This window comes from Peromyscus eremicus, chromosome 14, assembly GCF_949786415.1.
Source record: "Peromyscus eremicus chromosome 14, PerEre_H2_v1, whole genome shotgun sequence".
In the NCBI taxonomy this organism is placed as follows: domain Eukaryota; kingdom Metazoa; phylum Chordata; class Mammalia; order Rodentia; family Cricetidae; genus Peromyscus; species Peromyscus eremicus.
The window spans coordinates 56433321-56451532 of record NC_081430.1 but is presented as its reverse complement, the minus strand read 5'-3'; the positions used below and the strand labels follow the sequence as shown (position 1 = coordinate 56451532).

The 18212-nt window shown below is 43.7% G+C and overlaps 1 protein-coding gene across 2 annotated transcripts in view; it reads right to left on the bottom strand.

Moving 5' to 3' along the window:
• Evl (Enah/Vasp-like) overlaps positions 1-18212 on the bottom strand; it is a 150524-nt gene that overhangs the window by 96351 nt on the left and 35961 nt on the right. The window contains exon 1 of one of the 2 annotated variants that reach the window (XM_059280018.1): positions 8596-8712. The exons of the other annotated variant lie outside the window; for it this stretch is intronic. Within the exon in view, the coding sequence (XP_059136001.1) occupies positions 8596-8618 (23 nt within the window). The 5' untranslated portion in view covers positions 8619-8712. Of the gene's footprint in view, positions 1-8595; positions 8713-18212 lie in introns of those variants that run through there. 2 annotated transcript variants of the gene reach the window in all.

Sequence of the window (18212 nt, the reverse complement as noted above, 5' to 3'; positions counted from 1 at the left end):
TCTCCTACCCCCAACCTCCAAGGTGGGCCTGCCTATGCAGCCCAGTAGCCCAGGCTAGCTTGTTACCAGCTCCCCAGTGCTGGAACTCTAGAGGTACACCAGCAAGCCTGCTGATCAAGCAGTTCTCTGGAGCACAGAAGCTAAACTTCTGCAAGAGGAAGGACAGAAAGACCACTAGGGGCTTTATGTACAGAAAATGAGAAGCTCTACCAGCAATGAACAGAGTTCTGCATTATATCTTGGGAAGGACTGTCCCCAAAGCAGAAGGACCCATTCACCCCATTCTCGCCTGTCTTTGAAGGAAGCTGCCTTTAACTTTTCAGCCATGGGTAAGGATGAGCTGACCCACACACTGTTCACACCAGGAATCTGATCCTCACAGATGTCCCAGCCCAGAAGCTTGGTACAGTTGACAAGAACTTAATCCACTGCAGCCACTGTGCTCACATTTGAAGACAATGGGGAACAAAATGTAAAGGTACTGTGTGGTGGTATTGTGTTCCTCAAAATATTGTGTACCCTAATAAACCTATCTGGGGTCAGAGAACAGAAAAGCCACCAGATACTTAGGATAGGCAGTGGTAGCACACGCCTTTAATCAATTAGTATTACTTTCAGTAAATGAAGACTTATTAATGTATTAGTGTATTCTAAATTCCAGGCACCTTGGTAGATGCTTTCTATGAGAAGTCTCATTTAAGCACAGTAACTTTTTTTTTTTTTTGGATTTGTTTTGTTTTGTTTTGTCCCCCCACCCCCACCCCCAGACAGGGTTTCTCTGTTTTGGTGCCTATCCTGGATCTCGCTTTGTAGACCAGGCTGGCCTCGAACTCACAGAGATCCTCCTGGCTCTGCCTCCCGAAAAGCACAGTAACTCTTGCAGTAGGTAACAACCACATTTAAAGACAGGGAAATTAAAGCACAGAGAGCTTACATCACTTCCTTGGGATAAAGGGTGCCCTCTGCAGGACACAGAGAAATCGCCACAGACATGGTCACATCTTGGCCAAAGCCTGAGGGAGAGCACACATTGCACCCAGCTCCTTTCTCTGCTTCCCACAATAAGCTCCTACACTTTACCAACAGTCCTCAGAATTCCCACCCACCAACCCCACAACTCATGCTACTGGTCCAGGGGTTCACTCCAGGAGACATCTCCTCCTCCAGGGCTGACATTCTTCTCCAGCTCAGATTTCCAAGGTGCTATTCCCACCCTTGGCTTCCTTATTCCAAGCTTTTGGCATGTGTTCAGCAGCTCTTGAGGACAGTAAGTTCTAGAAGACAGGTTCACATTTGCCATTTTCAACTATGGCTTTTTTCTTAAATCATTTTTCATTTATTATGTACACAGCGTTCTGCCTGTATGTATGTCTGCACACCAGAAGAAGGCACTAGATCTCATTACAGATGGTTGTGAGCCATCATGTGGTTGCTGGTAATTGAGCTCAGAACCTCTGGAAGAGTAGCCAGTGCTTTTAACCTCTGAGCCATCTCTCCAGCCCCTAACTATGGCTTCCACTTGGTCGCTTTTCAGGAAATGTCAGGTGAATGGTCATTCTAAAAGCAGAAAAACCTCCTATCTTCCCACCTCCAAAAGCTACTCCCAGAGTTTATAGAGCCTATGCATTGGGATCTACTTCTACACTCTCCTAAGTCTGCCAAGGGCCACATGGCTCCACAGTGGTGTTCTAGAATGTGCTGGGACCCAGGCCACATCACCACATTTCTTCAGGTAATGGGTTTTGTTCTGTCCACTCAGTTTATTTTGTTTTTGACTACACCTTAAGCAAAAAGTGGGCCAATACCAGGGTTGTTTTAAGTAGCATTTGAACCAGCTAAGCACCGATTAAGCTCATGGATCCCCAAACACAGAATGTAAGCATAGCAATGCTTCATCACAAACACAAGTCCTTCTACACATGACCCCCAAAGCCTGTTTCAATAAGACAGGTAGCAAAGTGAGAATTACTTCTCACAGTCACAACATCTGTTTCTCCTGAAATGACTGGAGTCAGTCTCGGGGCTGCAGACCCACAGGACAGCCTCTGGTTGAGCAGACTCTCCAGTGACTGCAATGTGGAGGCAGACTGGTGTGTTCTGCTCTGCCATCCTGGCAGCTAACTTGTTTGTTTTGCTTGTGGCTTGTCAGACACTAACAAAACTGTGGCATCAGTGAAGATCATCTGTGTTTCTTGTTCCCAGTCCCTTCCCCACTCTTAACTAGCCATTCTGTGCTGATTTCTTCCAACTCGGGGCTCCTACTGTCACCTCTAAAGACCCGCATGGTTGTGAATCGGAAAAGGCTCTAGGAAATCAAAGAGTAAGCCTCACAGGAACTGTGGCTTGATTCAAATTCTGACAGCAGATATGTAATATCTCCAGAGGAATGGTGGTTGACAAGTTTGAGATAACGCCTTGACTTGAAGCACTCAAGTTTCTGTACAGCCAACTCTACAAAAATCAATCATGGCACGATCACTCTGCCCCAGTCACTGTGCAGAGCTTGGGCATAAAAGCTGTGGGAAGCAGGAAGAGTCAGTCACTCTATCCTAGGGGATCCTCTGTTCTTCCTCTATCCTGTCCCTTCCTACAACTATGGACATGTGACAGGCACCATGACAGATCCTGGAATCCCAGACGAGTCTCTGAAGATTGTGTTGACTGCTAAGACACAGGTGGATTCACAAGATGTCACTGCAGACACACAAAATATAAAACTGACCAGACATCCCTCTAACTGCTGGTGACTTCATGAAATTACCAAACCTTTCTCAAATTCTATTCTCATTTCCTTCATTCATTTAACACATTTACTAGAACTTATTACATAAAAAGCACTAGGGAGCCAGGTGGTGGTGGTGCATGCCTTTAATCCTAGCACTTGGGAGGCAGAGGCAGGTGGATCTCTGTGAGTTCAAGGCCAGCCTAGTCAACAGTAAATTCCAGGACAGCCAGGGCTACAAAGAGAAACCCTGTCTCGAAAAACCAAAACCAAACCAAAACAACAAAAGGCACTAGGGAAACAGCAGTGGACAAATGGCTGACATATAAAATCAATCAATATCTAGAATATATAGATGGTGTTACAGGATAATAAAGCAAAGGAGAAAGAAGGGGAGGCTACAATGGAAGCTTTTAAAAGAGACTCCAGGCAACACTTGAGTGCAGGTCTAGAGAGAAGATGGAGTGCAGGCAGCATCCTCAGGAAGAGAGGGGCAATGTAAATACCACAAGGCTGGTATGGCTGGTGTGGCTGGAGTGCCAAAGGCCAGGAGTGCTGTTGGAGGTGAAATCTGGGCACTGACTGTCAAGGTTGGCTGACCAAAACATGCAAGGCATCATGGGAGTCTGGGCTCTCCCACTCAGGGAGGTTAGAGCACAAGAGTGACATGACTTGAGTTTAAACTCCAAAAGGAAAACTGGGCAGGACTACAAGAGCAAGGCAGAAAGCCTGAACAAGGCTGCAATGGAGACTCAAGGAAGACGTGGAGCAGTCTAGATTAGCAATGGGAGAGCTGGCAGGATGACATGGAAGAATAAGGAAAAGGAGTGGGCACTGGCTGGACTGTGGGTGACTCTAGAAAGAATGGGTTTGAGAAAGAACAGAAGAGTTGTGACCAGTGCTAAATGTGAAGTACTTATCAGGCTTCCTGCGCTGATGTCAAGCAAGCAGATAGAATGATGGGTCCAGACTTTGGAGGCAAGATCTGGTCATACTCTTGTCTTCAGTGATAAGATCCTATATGGACTGAGGTTACCATGTAAACCTGACTGGCAGCATCTGTTGAGTTTCTTTCCCTTTCCTTTCCCTACCCAGCTTGCTTCTCCCTTAACCTTATCTGAGATGCAATCCCTCATAACTGTGCTGCCAACCACTGAAGTACTGGTCCACTGACCACATGACAGCAATCCTGAAAGTGGAGGGAACAGGCTCTGGCTCTTGACACTTGCATGAGTGCTTCAGGCTTACAAACTTCATGTCTTCTCTGATACTATTCATTTTAACCTGTGTCAACATTCCAGTAAGAGGGCAGGGAAAAACCATAACGTTCCTCAAGACCAGATATAAGTTAAAATTAATAAGGAAGCCAGTTGGAGTTTGAACCTCAACCATTCTATGAAACAGAACCAAAACAGACTCAAAATAGTAACATCCACGTGACTGATTCATTCCAACAGGATTTTAGATCTTGGAATTGTGTACAGGATCACTTCTGGAAATAAATCAGAATCATCAAGTACTAAGGATTCTGAGAAAGAGAGGTCTGTGAAGCTTGTGGAAATTCTCCTGTACCCAGCTCCCATCATCTGTAGGAACACTGGGATTACAGATGTGTGCTACCACACCTGGGTTCCCATGGGTTCTGGGGATTCAACCCCAGGTCCTTAAGTGTTCAGCAAGCACTTAACTGGCTAAGCTATCTCTTTAGGTCTCTAATACTGGTTGTTGTTGGTTTGTTTGTTTGTTTTTTTTAAGGCAAAACCACTCCAGTATCATAAAAAAGCAAAATTAAAAGGGCCAAACACAAATGACCTATGCTTACCACAACAGCAAGCTACAGTGTTTACCTAGTGTTATTGTTCCATGATGGGCACAATTCTATAACCACTGGGAAATTCCAGCCACCTCTCCAGCTTTTAGGATCTTGTAACTCTAGATGTAGGGTGCAAGCAGCAGTAAATTCCCTATGTGCTTCTGCATGTGGGGTGTTCTGCTGAGACACTTCTTAGCATTGTTGGGTCAGCAACCAGCTGTTCTGCATGATCTTCTGGTCTAGCACACACCACAGCACAGATCTCAGGAGGGCACCAAGTTAACCACCTGGCTTGCTTGCTCTTTATTCCTCTCAGAATCCTGGTTGAATAAACTGTGTTGATTGCTTAGTACAGCTCTACTGTATGTCAAGCAGTGTTAAGCACCAAGGAAAGAATGCTGAAGACAGACAGGATTCACCAAAGCACTCAAGGAACTCACAGTTCAGTAAGGAGTGGTGGTATGCAAACGTTTTGTATAAAAATTAGATTCCATCTTGGAGATGAATGTGGCCATTGTGCCCTCAGTGTTGGGGTGTGTATGGAGAAATGTGTCCATACAGGAGACCTAAAAGCACATGCAGACAATCTGATGGAGCTGCCCCAGTGTTCTTTTGTCCCTTGGTCTTCTGTAGAAAGGGCTAGTATAATTTATAGTTTACATGATCCCATCTCATGCTGACAGCAGTAGAGATTTTTCTGGCAAGAATGGCCATCCCCATTTTCCAGATAAGAAAATTGACACTAAGATCTAGACACTTGCTATGGCCATGGAGGTAATTAATATATGGCAGTGGCAGGATTATAAACCACTGTTCGTCAAGACCTCTACAGAAGGAAGAGCTGTGTGTCAAACTGTGCTGGCCATAGCAGAGCCTCACAAGCACACCTGGCTGATCTACCCACCTGTATAGCAGGTTATCTAAGGATCAACTAAACTCACACCAAAGATATTGGAAGCTGAGCATGGTGGCACAGGCTACAATCCAAGAACTTGGGAGACAAGGAAGGAACATCAAAATTCAAGGTCATCTTGGCTACATAGCAAGTTTGAGGTCAACCTGGACTCAACATGAGACCCTGCCTCAAAAAACAAACAAAAAGGAGGAAAGAAAGAAAGAGAAAAGAGAAAAAGAAAGAGGAGAAAAATATGGGAGAGTCTGCATCTGTACAGGCTGGTTTCTTGGCATTATTCTTTGGACAATACAGTATAGCAACTTATACACCATTTACATGTATTTGGCCCCATAAGTCACTTAAAGGTGATTTACAGCATTCAGGGGGATAATATAAGTGTCATGCACACACTCCTCTACTTCATGTATGGCATCCTGAGGGAAGTTCTGGAACCATCAAGCCGTAGATGCCAAATAAGGGCTGAACTTGAACTGCTTCTCTGCTCCTGATGTCTTCTGTGCAGATTCCCATCTCTGCCTTTTCCTCGACCTTCTCATCTCTGTGATAGTCAAATCTGTCTGCTCTCCCTAATTCAATGGATCTAAAAGTCTGGTCCCTAAACTTGTAGTACCAAAATCACCTGGGAACTCATTAGAAATGCTGATTCTCAAGTTCTATAAGAATTTTTTATTTACAATGCCACAGAATTCCCAATAAGCTCTCTAGGATTCTGTGGGATTCTAAAATCGTAAGAACCACCCTGAATTAAACTAAACTGTCATACTCCTCTCTAGTCCCAAGGACATCCCACCACCATCACAAGGTTCTCAGGTACATAAGCTCCTGGAGTAAAGAACATCATCTGTCTGTACGGTACTAAAGTAGTGTGCAGTTGTATCTAGCAAGATTCTTTGAGGCCAATTTGGGCAGAATCCTGAGGGAGGAAATAACAAACTCCCATTTCTAGTCTACTTTCCATAATGCCATCTTCTCAATTAACTTCCTTCCACCAAGTCTGTTTTGGCTTTTGGGTCAGAGTCTATCACAGTAAAAACACTTTTTGCTGCTCTATATCCTTCCTCCTTAACCACAAATCAAAATGGGACTCTAAAAACTCTGCTCAAAGAGGCATTAAAGGCTGACTCCATCCAGAGAAAAATGCTATCAACTAAATCTGAGCTTCACGAAGTACACCTATCTTAGTTACTTTTCTATTGCTGTGATAAGATACTATGACCAAGGCAATTAAAGTAGAAAAAGTTTACTGAGGGCTTTCAGTTGCAGAAGGTGAATCCATGACCATCATGGTGGGAAGCATGGCAGCAGGCAAGCATGACAGCGGAGCAGTAGCTGAGAACTTACATCTTGAGACACAGCAAAGAGGCAGAGAGAAAGAGACCGAGCTAGTAGAATGCTTAAGCTAAGAGAACGGCATGAGCTTTTGAAACTTTAAAACCCACCCTCAGTGGCACACCTCTTCCAACAAGGCCACACTTCTTAATGTAGGACCAACTGGGAACCACGAATCCAAATACACGAACCTTCAGGGGTCATTCTCATTCAAACCATCACAGCAGCTTTCTACAATTTATAGAACTTCTATAACTTTTAAAAATGTTAGGGGTTGGGGATTTAGCTCAGTGGTAGAGCGCTTGCCTAGCAAGCACAAGGCCCTGGGTTCGGTCCTCAGCTCCGGAAAAAAAAAAAATGTTATTACATTTATTTGTATGTATGTGCATGTGTGTGGAGGTCAAAAGACAACTTGTAGGAGTCAGTTCTCTCCTTCCACCATGTGGGTCGCAGGGTTCAAACTTGGGTTCTCAGTCTTAGCTGCAAGCACCTTTATATGCTGACTCATCTTACTAGACCAGAACTTAAGTGACTCTTACAGATACGCAAGACTAATCTTGAAACCAAGACTAGAACCCAGGATTCCTGATTCATTCCTAAGTGTGCATCTACTCCATCACCAGACACTAAATAAATAGTTCCCTAATGGAGCTATTCTAAAGCACTGAGTGTGGTCACCCTGAAAGGGTATAGGCCTCATGTCATCAGGGCATGTTGTCACATGGAAAGACTTTCCTTACCACAAGTCCACTCCATTCAGAATAATGCAGACACATGCTCTGAAACAAAGGATAACTTCCAGAACCCAAAGCATCAAGTTTAGAGAAAAGGGTGGAGACACTCTTTGCAGCTTACTTTTCTCTGTGGAAATCTAATGATCCTCCATCTACTCTCTTGGTTGGCTGGTTCTTCTCTTACAGGTTCAATGTCTATTGCAGTAACATTTAGAAGGAACAAAAAACGCCTGTCAAGTTAAAGCTGAGGTGTCACACAATCACCCTCTCTGCCAGTCAACGTGGTATTTATGCCTAGTTCTAAGACCCAGGAATTCCGTTGGAAAAAAGGAGGAGCTGTGAGACACAGACACACACATACACACTTGTCCATAGAAATGGGCACCGAACGATCTGACTGCCTTCCTTCTGCCTCCTTTATTCTCATCCGTGGACACTGTCTCTGCTGCATGTCCCTTCCTACATTCAGACTCTGGGATAGATTCCCCGGGAAGAGATGGAGGAGCAGAAGGAAGAAGTCACAAAGGATCTAATCTGGAACATTAATGATAACAAGAGCGGAAGAGCCCCAGAAAGAAGCACCCTGTTAACAAACGTTGTCAAGGCATATCCCTGGAAGCAGCCTAGCCGCGGCGTTAATAACAGGAAACCGGAGCCAAATCCAACCCAGCCATGCAGATCCATTTGCAGAATTTTTCACCCTAGCTGCTACAGTTCCCTTTTTTGTAAAGCAGCAGTAGACAGCATGAGTTTGACAAAGGAAGAAAACAAAAGATAGCAAAAGATTCATTCTGGATGTACAGTAGCTATTCTGTATTCATAACTCTACACCAGCAAGAACAGCTCACAGGATGCACAAGGTGGGGTCCTCCACGAATTTACACAAGATCAAACCAATTATCCATGCTGCACTTCCATGCAGTAAACACCCCTGACCCTCACCACCTGGATAAACCCCACCAAATGCAGAAAAGAACCCTTTTTCATGTGTAGAACTAGCCAGAGCCTAAGCAGTCATTACACAGCAAAAACCTAGAGAACAAAAACCCAGCATCAGACTGAGAGAAAATCCAGAACATACCTGAATTCTTCAAATGCAAACATGACCTAGTCAGAGGCAATTTCCTTGGATTGTATGGCGGCCTTTTTGGTACGGAGGACAACCATTTAGTCAGTCAGATGGTGCAAAGTGCAGAAAAAAAGAGGCGAGGTTTCCACACCCCCCAATATTCTGAAGTAAAAGGCTCTCTGCAGACAGGGGCCTGCAGCCTCCAGCTCCGCCAGCTGCTGACAAGCGGCAGCTAACAGGGGAGGCAGCTAGAAAACCATGTGATCATTCCAGCAAGTCTGATTAATGCAGTGACTGCTTAGACTTCAGGTTGGGAGCTGGATTAGTCTAGAGAAAAAAGTCAAACCCAGGGTGCACCTAGGATCCCGGGCAAATCACGTAACACATCCCACCTCTAAGAATTGTGTAGGGTGGGGTGGGGTGGGGTTTCTGCAGCGAAAATGAGACCTGCTCTATTGTGATCTGCCTAATGACCTCATCTTCCCAAGGCTGTTGCTGCTGCAAAGATCAGACATGACCCATGTTATAAATGAGCACACATAGGTGATAGCCAGGCTACCTTTCGAGGACAGCCAGGGAATGGAACAATTCTTCCAAATCCAGTGTGCTGCCCAACTGCCACACCGGCACAAGTGCACATGCTGCTCCAGTACCACAGTCAAAGTTCACACTACCCACCATGCCACGGCTAAGATGACCCTGCAGGGCCACCATCATTAGTGGTTTCCTTTATGTGATTATTCATTTACTGGGTGCATAACGTCAGTTCCTTGAAGTACAAAAATCGCTGTAATACTTTCAGAATAGAGGAAAAAGGAAATGAGATGTCAGCCAAAAAGAAAGAGAAATGTTTACCCGTTTGTAAAGCTCAGGCTGGCGAGATTTGGCAAGTGTACTGAGGCTGCCTCCCGAAACCTGCCACGACGGAAAACCTTCAGCATTTGGATTGCAAATTTTTATAAAATAAGGGAGGGGAAAACGTCTCAAATAAAAACCAGTGAGTCACTCAACTTTTTCACAAATAAATTCAGGAAGGTTCTGGAGACTGACCCTTCGCACACATACTGCCTGAGCTCTGGCCTTCAGCATTTCTGTAACCCTCATATCAGTAACTGGACTTTCTTATCCCATTCTACCCTAAAAATCTGCCAGAGTACTTTGCCAAATGATATTGCTGCCACCTTATTTTAACCCTGTGCCCATAAGATTAAGCAAAACCCCTGGATTATGAAGTATTGTTTCTTCAGTTAAAACTTCACAAACACTAGCTGGGCAGTGATGGCATACACCTTTAATTCCAGCACTCGGGAGGTAGAGGCAGGCGGGATCTCTGTGAGTTTGAGGCCAGCCTGGTCTATAAAGCTAGTCCAGGACCATTAAGGCTACACAAAGAACCCTGTCTCAAAAAACAAACAAACAAACAAAAAACCAACACCAAACTCAGTCAGATATTTGTGGCTCTTCCTTCCTTGGTTGGTCCCAGGCAGGCCAGGTATGCAATCTGCTGCCCTGTGGCTGCCAGGGTACCTGCTTCTTCTGAACTATCAAGGATGGTTAGTGGCTCTCTTCTCTGCCATGGACTGTGTGGCATTACAGCATCTGACATGCCTCTCCCACATATCTGGGGGTGAGGGCCCTACCACGGCAGAGTGTGCACATGGAGTTAAGCTCCACACTCCTAGCACCTGGGATAGCACTGACAAAAAGAGATATTCATAACAGGGTTGCTGAAAGAACCTCCTTTGGCCTGTACCTATCTCTGGTGTGGGAGAAAAGTGATCCAGTATTCACAGTTACAAAGGTGCTCTGGGTTGAGGTGAAGCTCTTCATGTGGCTATCTCTGTCTCACAGAGATAGAAGAGCCCAGAACTCAATTCAGGGAAATACAATGACCAGGCCCATGGAACAGACAGATGAGTAAGGGAGATCTAGGGTCTGGATCCCCTCCTTGACTCACACTACCACCAACCAGGCTGATCTGGAACACCTTCCCCAGTATTCCTCACAAGCCTCTGAGTGTGACCTTCTGGTGACAACAGCTTTTTGACAGAATCACATTGTAGCAGACATAGGACACTCCAAGGCAAAAAAAAAAAAAAAAAAAAAAAAAAAAAAAAAACAGCCTAACTTTAAATCCCAGAAGCCCTATTTGTTAACACTAATGTTGGCAAGCTAGACACCCCACAGGTAAAGCTGTAGTAACATGGATACAGTTTGTGTATCATACACATGAACAAGGCATGTGTCTAAGTCTTTATAGAGCATACAACATTAAATAAATGTTCTGCACAATTTTTACTGTCTCACAAGATACTCCCTCATTGTACAGCTCTGATTACTGGGGACTCTATAGAGGGGCCACCTTCAAGCCGGGGATGGTGATGCACACCTTTAATCCCAGCACTCAGGGCAGAGGCAGTCAAATCTCCAAGTTCAATGTCAGCAAGGTGTACAGAGTGAGTTCCAGAAAAATCCTGCCTTGGTCAAGGGAAATACATTTATTTGTCTCTTAGTATCTGTGGGATATTGGGTCTCTGAATAGATAAATCCACACATGCTCAAGTCACTAATATAAAATGCTATAGTATTTGCATATATCTATATATATTCCATATGCTTTAACTCATACTTAGATAGCATATAATATCTAACATATGTAACAATAATATAAAACCTACATAAATAATTATTATTTTATTTAGGAAATAATAACAAATAAGTCTATCCATGTGGAAGGAGATGGGGGATGGAGGACTTCTAGGCCCTATAGATGTTTTTCACCAGTAACTCACTGGTGGGGGGGCTGGTTATACCTTTCTGGACTATGCCCTGAGGTCCTGGCAAAAGTTGGCACAAATAAATGTTATGAAACCAAATCCTATCAGCAAGTGCATTTTAGACATCACTGTCCAGGACCCTCCAATTAACAATAAAAAAAAAAAAAACAAAGTCCGCCGGGCTGTGGTGGCGCACGCCTTTAATCCCAGCACTTGGGAGGCAGAGGCAGGCGGATCTCTGTGAGTTCGAGGCCAGCCTGGTCTACAGAGTGAGTTCCAGGAAAGGCACAAAGCTACACAGACAAACCCTGTCTTGGGGAGAAAAAAAAGAACAAAACAAAGTCCAATGTAGTTAGGTATATGTTTTCAACATCACACAGCCATAGTGGAAGAGCAAAGGCTCAGACACTGGTTTGTCTAACTCTAACATGCTCTGCTGGTGTCTTAAAAGCAATGAGCCATCTAGTTCAAGCTGCCTGCAGAAGAAGATTTATTCACTAGATGGTGGGCAGCCATGGCTCTAAGAAAGGTGTGTTATGGTCTGGGTGTGAACTGTCCTCATGTGAATGCTTGATCCCCAGATGCACTGCTCTGGGGAGATGCAGAGCATGTGGAGGTAGGGCTTCATTGGAGAGTAGACTGCTGAGGGTGGAGCCTGAGGTTTACAGCCTGGCTCTGCTTCCTATTCCACACTGGTTCGTGCTCTACTAAGATGGAGCCCCAGACACATGTCCTACTATCATGGAGCTGCCTGCTACCATGGTTCTCTGCCATGATGGACTGTATACCCTCAAACCATGAGGCCAAATACATTCTTCCTCCTCCTTTAAGTTGCCTCTTGGCAGGTGTGTATTTGGTCACAGCGATGCCAAAAGTAAACAACATCGCAGGGCTGGGCACTACAATCTGTTTATGCTATATTATATAGCTGAACTGAACATTATGATTACCAGATGTATGGCAAGGCAAGAGACCTCTAAAGGATTAAACTGCTCAGATACACTCAGGAAGAAATAGGTAGAAACCTGAGCTTACAAGATGTTGGGACCAATGGGAAGAGGAATCTGCCTCTCAGACCAGGCAGATCCTTGACCACATGGTTCTGTTAACATTGAAATACAAGGAAGTGTTTGGAAGAGTAACTGAAGTGAACAGCCAAGACTTCTAACAGCTCCAGTTTTCTCTGGAATAGGGCCAAAGAGTACTTCTGTGGCCATAAAACGTTAAATAACACAAATGGTCACTCCAAGGCATCTATCAAAGACCTGAGACGCAGAAAACACATACTCTTGCTTTGGGACTTAGTTTCCCTACGTACTAGGAAGGAATAACTACACATTCATTTTTCAGCTACTTATTTTTTAAATTAGTACTTCCATGCAACCCTAAACAAAACAAATACCTTATATAAAATAGAAAGGCTCTTGCAGAAGGTGGAGGAGCCTAGAGCCCTGCTGTGAGTTGCCATTCACCACCCAAACACATCCTTGGAAGACATCTAGCCTCTGGCAGATCCTGTCAGTGCTGGTTCTCACAGACCAGCACAGCTGCCCTGATTAACCCCATTCTCCTTTCCCCCCCAGTGTCATAGTCCTACACTGGTCTCTGCAGCCAGTCCCTGCAGCTGTGGCAGAGCACTCTTCCCCAATTACAGGACAAGGGCTGCCTGGGACTTCCCTAAAGAAAGAAATTTGGGATGCTATGTACAACACAAACATTAACACAAATGTTTCCATATCCTTGAAATTTTTCAAAAGCTAAATGAGAATATTTTATTTTTTGTTTTTGTTTTTTTTTTGTTTTTCGAGACAGGGTTTCTCTGTGTAGCTTTGGAACCTCTCCTGGAACTCACTTGGTAGCCCAGGCTGGCCTCGAACTCAAAGAGATCCGCCTGGCTCTGCCTCCCGAGTGCTGGGATTAAAGGCGTGCGCCACCACCGCCCGGCTTGAGAATATTTTAAACAAGTGACATTAGGGTAACATGAACACCTGAGTTTTGGAAGCAACATGTTTTCTTCTGTGAAATGATCAATGTTCCAAGAAAGCAAACTTCTGATCTGTCGTGCTCAATCTCACCACAAGAGACTAAGAGGAGCCTTTCAAATCCTGCTGTCCTACCAGTTTTACTTGGCAACTGTTTTCCCTTTCACATTTTTAGGTTGTGGGCACACAGCCATGATGTACGTGAAACAAAATAAGAACTGAGCATATGAACAGAGTCTGATGTGCCAATCAAGTAAAACAAGAAAGCAGTCCTGACATTTACGGATATGAACATTCACTACTCTCCATGGAGAGACGAAACAGGAGACACAAATGGAAATCAGAGTCATGCCTAAAAATACTACTCCCATCCCATGGTCCAAGCAGGGGTGTTTCCAATGAGCAGGGAGCACTTGGGAGTGTCCTCAGATGCCTGCTTCTTCCTAGTCTCATTTAGCTCTAATTAAGTCCCTGTTCCTACCCTCCCTCCCCTTCTCCACTTGCACCACTCTGCAGCACCTTTTCCTTGTAGTTCCAGCTCTGCAGCTGAGCAGTCAGCCTCCAGAGCCTCACTGTCCTGGACTCCAGTCTGCCTCTCACACCTGCCAACCTGGATGTTTCACATGATGCTCTCCTGTAGAATGAATCTTAATAGGTCTTGTTAATAAAATCAAACCTGGAGCCAGGTAATGGGGTGAACGCTGGAAGATCAGAGAAGCAGAACAAGCCACAGCTACCTCACCTCGCCAGTTCCTCAGCTGAACTGTGCTGCTCAAAAACCTAAAAGCTTAACCAGCTAAAAGCTTCTAGTTTCTGGTCTTCACACCTTATATATCTTTCTGCTTTCTGCTATCACTTCCTGGGATTAAAGGCTCACTTCCTGGGATTAAAGACATGAGTCACCATGCCTGGCTGTTTCCAGTGTGGCTTTAAACTCACAAAGATCTGGATGGATCTCTGCTGTAGGAATGCTATGATTAAAGGTGTGTGTGCCACCATTTTCTGGCCTCTATATCTAGTGACTGTTCTGTTCTCTGACCCTAAATAAGTTTATTAGGGTACACAATATTTTGGGGAAAACAATACCACCACACTCTCCTCCTTCACTTGGCTCCATATGTCATGCACCTCCACTTCCAGTTCTCCTTGGTCCCCCAGTCAAAATGCTTTAGCTTCCTCCACAGTGGCTACAGTAAGGATGAGTTCTGAATCCTGGTGGATTGTTATCTACTGAGAAACCTCAAGGCTTATCTTAAAGGCTGCAGTGAGAAAGAGCACACACTTTGTGAGGATGCTGTAAATAAAGATGATGAAGTGCATGGCACACAGTAACCACAGTTAATGGAGGCTCATGTTAGTGCATATGTGTCAAAAGCCTGCCAAATTCCCTTCCTGACCAAATCAGCTAAAACTCAAAAATTACTATGAAAACAAATAATAAAACAAAACAAAAACCCCTCACATATTGTCTTATGTTAAGCAAGTTGGTCTAGTACAGGCCCTAGGCCTCTAAACACAATATACAGGTCTGACAGGACTGTCTGGGGAGACCTGGAGGAGGCAGCTCCAGAACCCACCAGATATTACAGCTTATCCCAAGAACTAGACATACAACCTATGGCTCATCTGTTTGAATGCTTCGTCTGAAGTTGGTGGAACTATTCAGGAAGGATTAAGAGTTGTGGCCTTGTTGGAGGAAGTGTGTCACTGGAGTTGAACTTCTGAAAGTCTATGCCAGGCCCAGTCTTGCTCTCTCTGTGCCTACAACTTACAGATCAGATATGAGCTCTCAGAGCCATGCTTCCTGTCCTGATGGTAATGAACTAATCGTCTGAAACTGCAAGCAAGGCCTCAATTAAATGCTTTCTTTTATAAATTGCCTTGATCATGGGTTTCATCACAGCAGTAGTAACCCTAACTAACACACAACCTTTAAAAAAAAAAAAGGCACATATGCTATATGAACACAGCGTAAGAAGAAATCCTTTGCAGTTTTGGACCACCATCCCCAAATTTTCCCATTTTAAAAGTAAGGGGGTCACTAACTGTGACCCTTGTGTTTAAGTCCCATCTGAGCTTTGAGAGAGTAGAGCAGTTAGGCATATACTAGAAATCTTTGTTTAATAATGTCTTGAAATCACTCAATATCCTAGAATTCTAGATGAATTAATTTTTTTCCAAAAATTTTTAAAAATCAAACCCTTCTTAAACTGATAGGGACTGTATGACTGCTACATTGTAAATTAAATCCTCCTCCCCATTATACAGTTCAACTGGACTTCCAGTGATATTTAACTTTAAAATAAAAAATGTAAAGCCATTCCATATCTCTATTTTGAGGAAATCTAAATTAAGCTACCAAAAGGAAATGTTCTACTAAAAGCAAGCATAGTTACATCTTAAAATTCACTACTGCTCCAAGTGTGGAAGTGGTGCATCCCCATCCACAACAGACTCTTCCATCAAATAGCCGTTCTCTCAGAGATTTTTGTTTGTATTCACTTAAGTGCTTGAAGGAGCTACTAGAGCCAAGTCTCCCTCTAAAAAGTGCTTATGGCACAAGTCGTAAGGACCTGAATTGGGGTCCTCAGCATCAACATACAAAGCTAGGCATGCTGGGATAGGCATGGGGGTGCATGTCTGCAATCCCTGAGGCTTGCTGGCCACCAATCTAGATGAACTAATAAGCTCCAGGTTCTGTTATAGACGGCCTCAAAAAATAAGGCTTGATGGAAATCCTAATGAGGAAGACATCTAGCATAGACCTCTAGACTCCAGGCACATTAATATACATGGGCACACACACCCAATACTTGAAGGGCTCTTGGTGCTAAACAGCAAGATGGTCAACAGACAGAGCAGTTAATTACAGTAGTTATATCCTTTTAGGGGGCCAGAGTCTCCCTAGGTAGCCCAGACCTCAAACTCAAAATCCATCTGCCTCAATCCCCACAGTTAACGTATGCACCACCATCTAGTGACTTAATTCTAATGTTAACCATTTAGTGATTTAATTCTAATGTTAGGGGCCAGATGATAAATGGATGATAAGCCAGAGAATGCTTCAAGTATGTGTGTGTGGAGGGGCAGGGAGCAAGCAAGAAACAGAGAATAAGTGATTTAAAAAAAAAAAAAAAAAGACAATGGCATATGCACCAAGATTTGAGTGACAAGGGTCCACTTGACCAAATAACAGGGAAAGATTCTCAAATACAAAGGAATCACTTGTGAAAGGCCTCAGATAAAAGAAAACTAACTTAGCATTCATCCCTTTCACATGGGACAGGTGGGACAGACAAGGTAAGCAGGCGCCAAACAGAGGAAAGTAAGAGGACTTCATGAAACAGGGAATCAAAGAGATTTTTTTTCTTTTTTCCCTTTTTTCTTTTTCTTTTTTTTTCTTTTCTTTTTTTTTTCCCAAGGGGTAAAGCAATCTGGTTCTCATTTTTTTAATGGAAAATGGACATAAAGAGACCAGTTATAAGCTAGCCCAGTTAAGAAATAATGAAATATGAAGCTTAAAATTCATATGGAAACACACAAGACATCAGACAGCCAGAGCAATCCTGTCTCCAGGATATACTACAGAGCCATAGCAATGAAAACAATGCACACACACACACACACACACACAATCTATGGAATAGAACAAAGGACCTAGATATATTTCCACACAACTTTTGACAAAGATGCCAAAAATACAAATTGAACAAGACTGTCTCTTTTTCTAATCTCACTTTGGACCAAAAAAAGAAAAGAAAAAAGTCAATTCCAAATGGACCAAAGGCCTGAGCGTTCTTGCCATTGTCAGCTCTGGCTAGGACTTTTTGCAGTGGGCAGTGGTAAGTACAAAGGCTCATTAACTGGTCACTGTGATGAGAAAAGTGACGATCTAATGCTCAGCCATTGGACATCACCCTCACCTCCGGGCTCCACCAAGTATGTCTAGGCAGTTAACGTTGCTAGAGGAGAAAAAGACATTTTCTTCAATGGTGTAGCCACCAATGAGGTGCCTGTGCTCCTGTGAGCAACCCTAACATAACGTACTTAGTCGTGCAGCTGGAGTGGGAGGGATAAGAAAGGATAACAAGAATTAATAAGATCAAAATACACTATACGGAGATGTAATGAAACACACTATTTTGTGGGGTTTTTTTTTGAAACACGCTATTTTGTATAATCAATGTATAGTTGATTATTCTAAAAAAACAAAAAACAAAAGGTGATGAGGGCCAGCAAGATGGTTTAATCAGTAAGTTACTTGCTGCCAAGCCTGAAAACCTGAGTTCATTCTCTAGGACCTACATGATAGGGGGAAAGAACTGACTCCTGCAAGTTGTCCTCTGACCTCCACATAAGTGCTGTGACACACAGGTATCTTCTTCCCTGCCCCACTTCCCAAGATAAATAAATGTTGGGAAAGAAAAAAAAGTGGAGTTTGGCCTCAGCAGCAGCAGACAGAACAGCTTGATTTCAGTTATGTGTTAGAGGTAATCTTTTTCATCATTCAATTGTTTCATGTGGTCTTAGATATTAATGGAACAGAACAAAGACCCCAAACACTTGTAAATATTCTTTTAAAAATGAAGACTAGAGCTAGCACTACAGGCTAAGGAAGTATAAGTTCTGTGAGGAGGAGCTTGGCATATTTTGTCCTTCTGTTCCAGGGTCATACATGAGCATCACTTAGCTGGTGAGCTAATCAGACATTAGTGGACTTAAAAAGTTTTATAGGAAGATAAAACTGGATCAAGTCAGCAATCCTCAAATAGCAGATTATCCGTCTGAACAAGGGAGCTGTTCCAGTATTGTCCTGATGTACAGAAATTTGTCAAGACAACATTTCCAGAATAAACGGAGAACTAGGAAA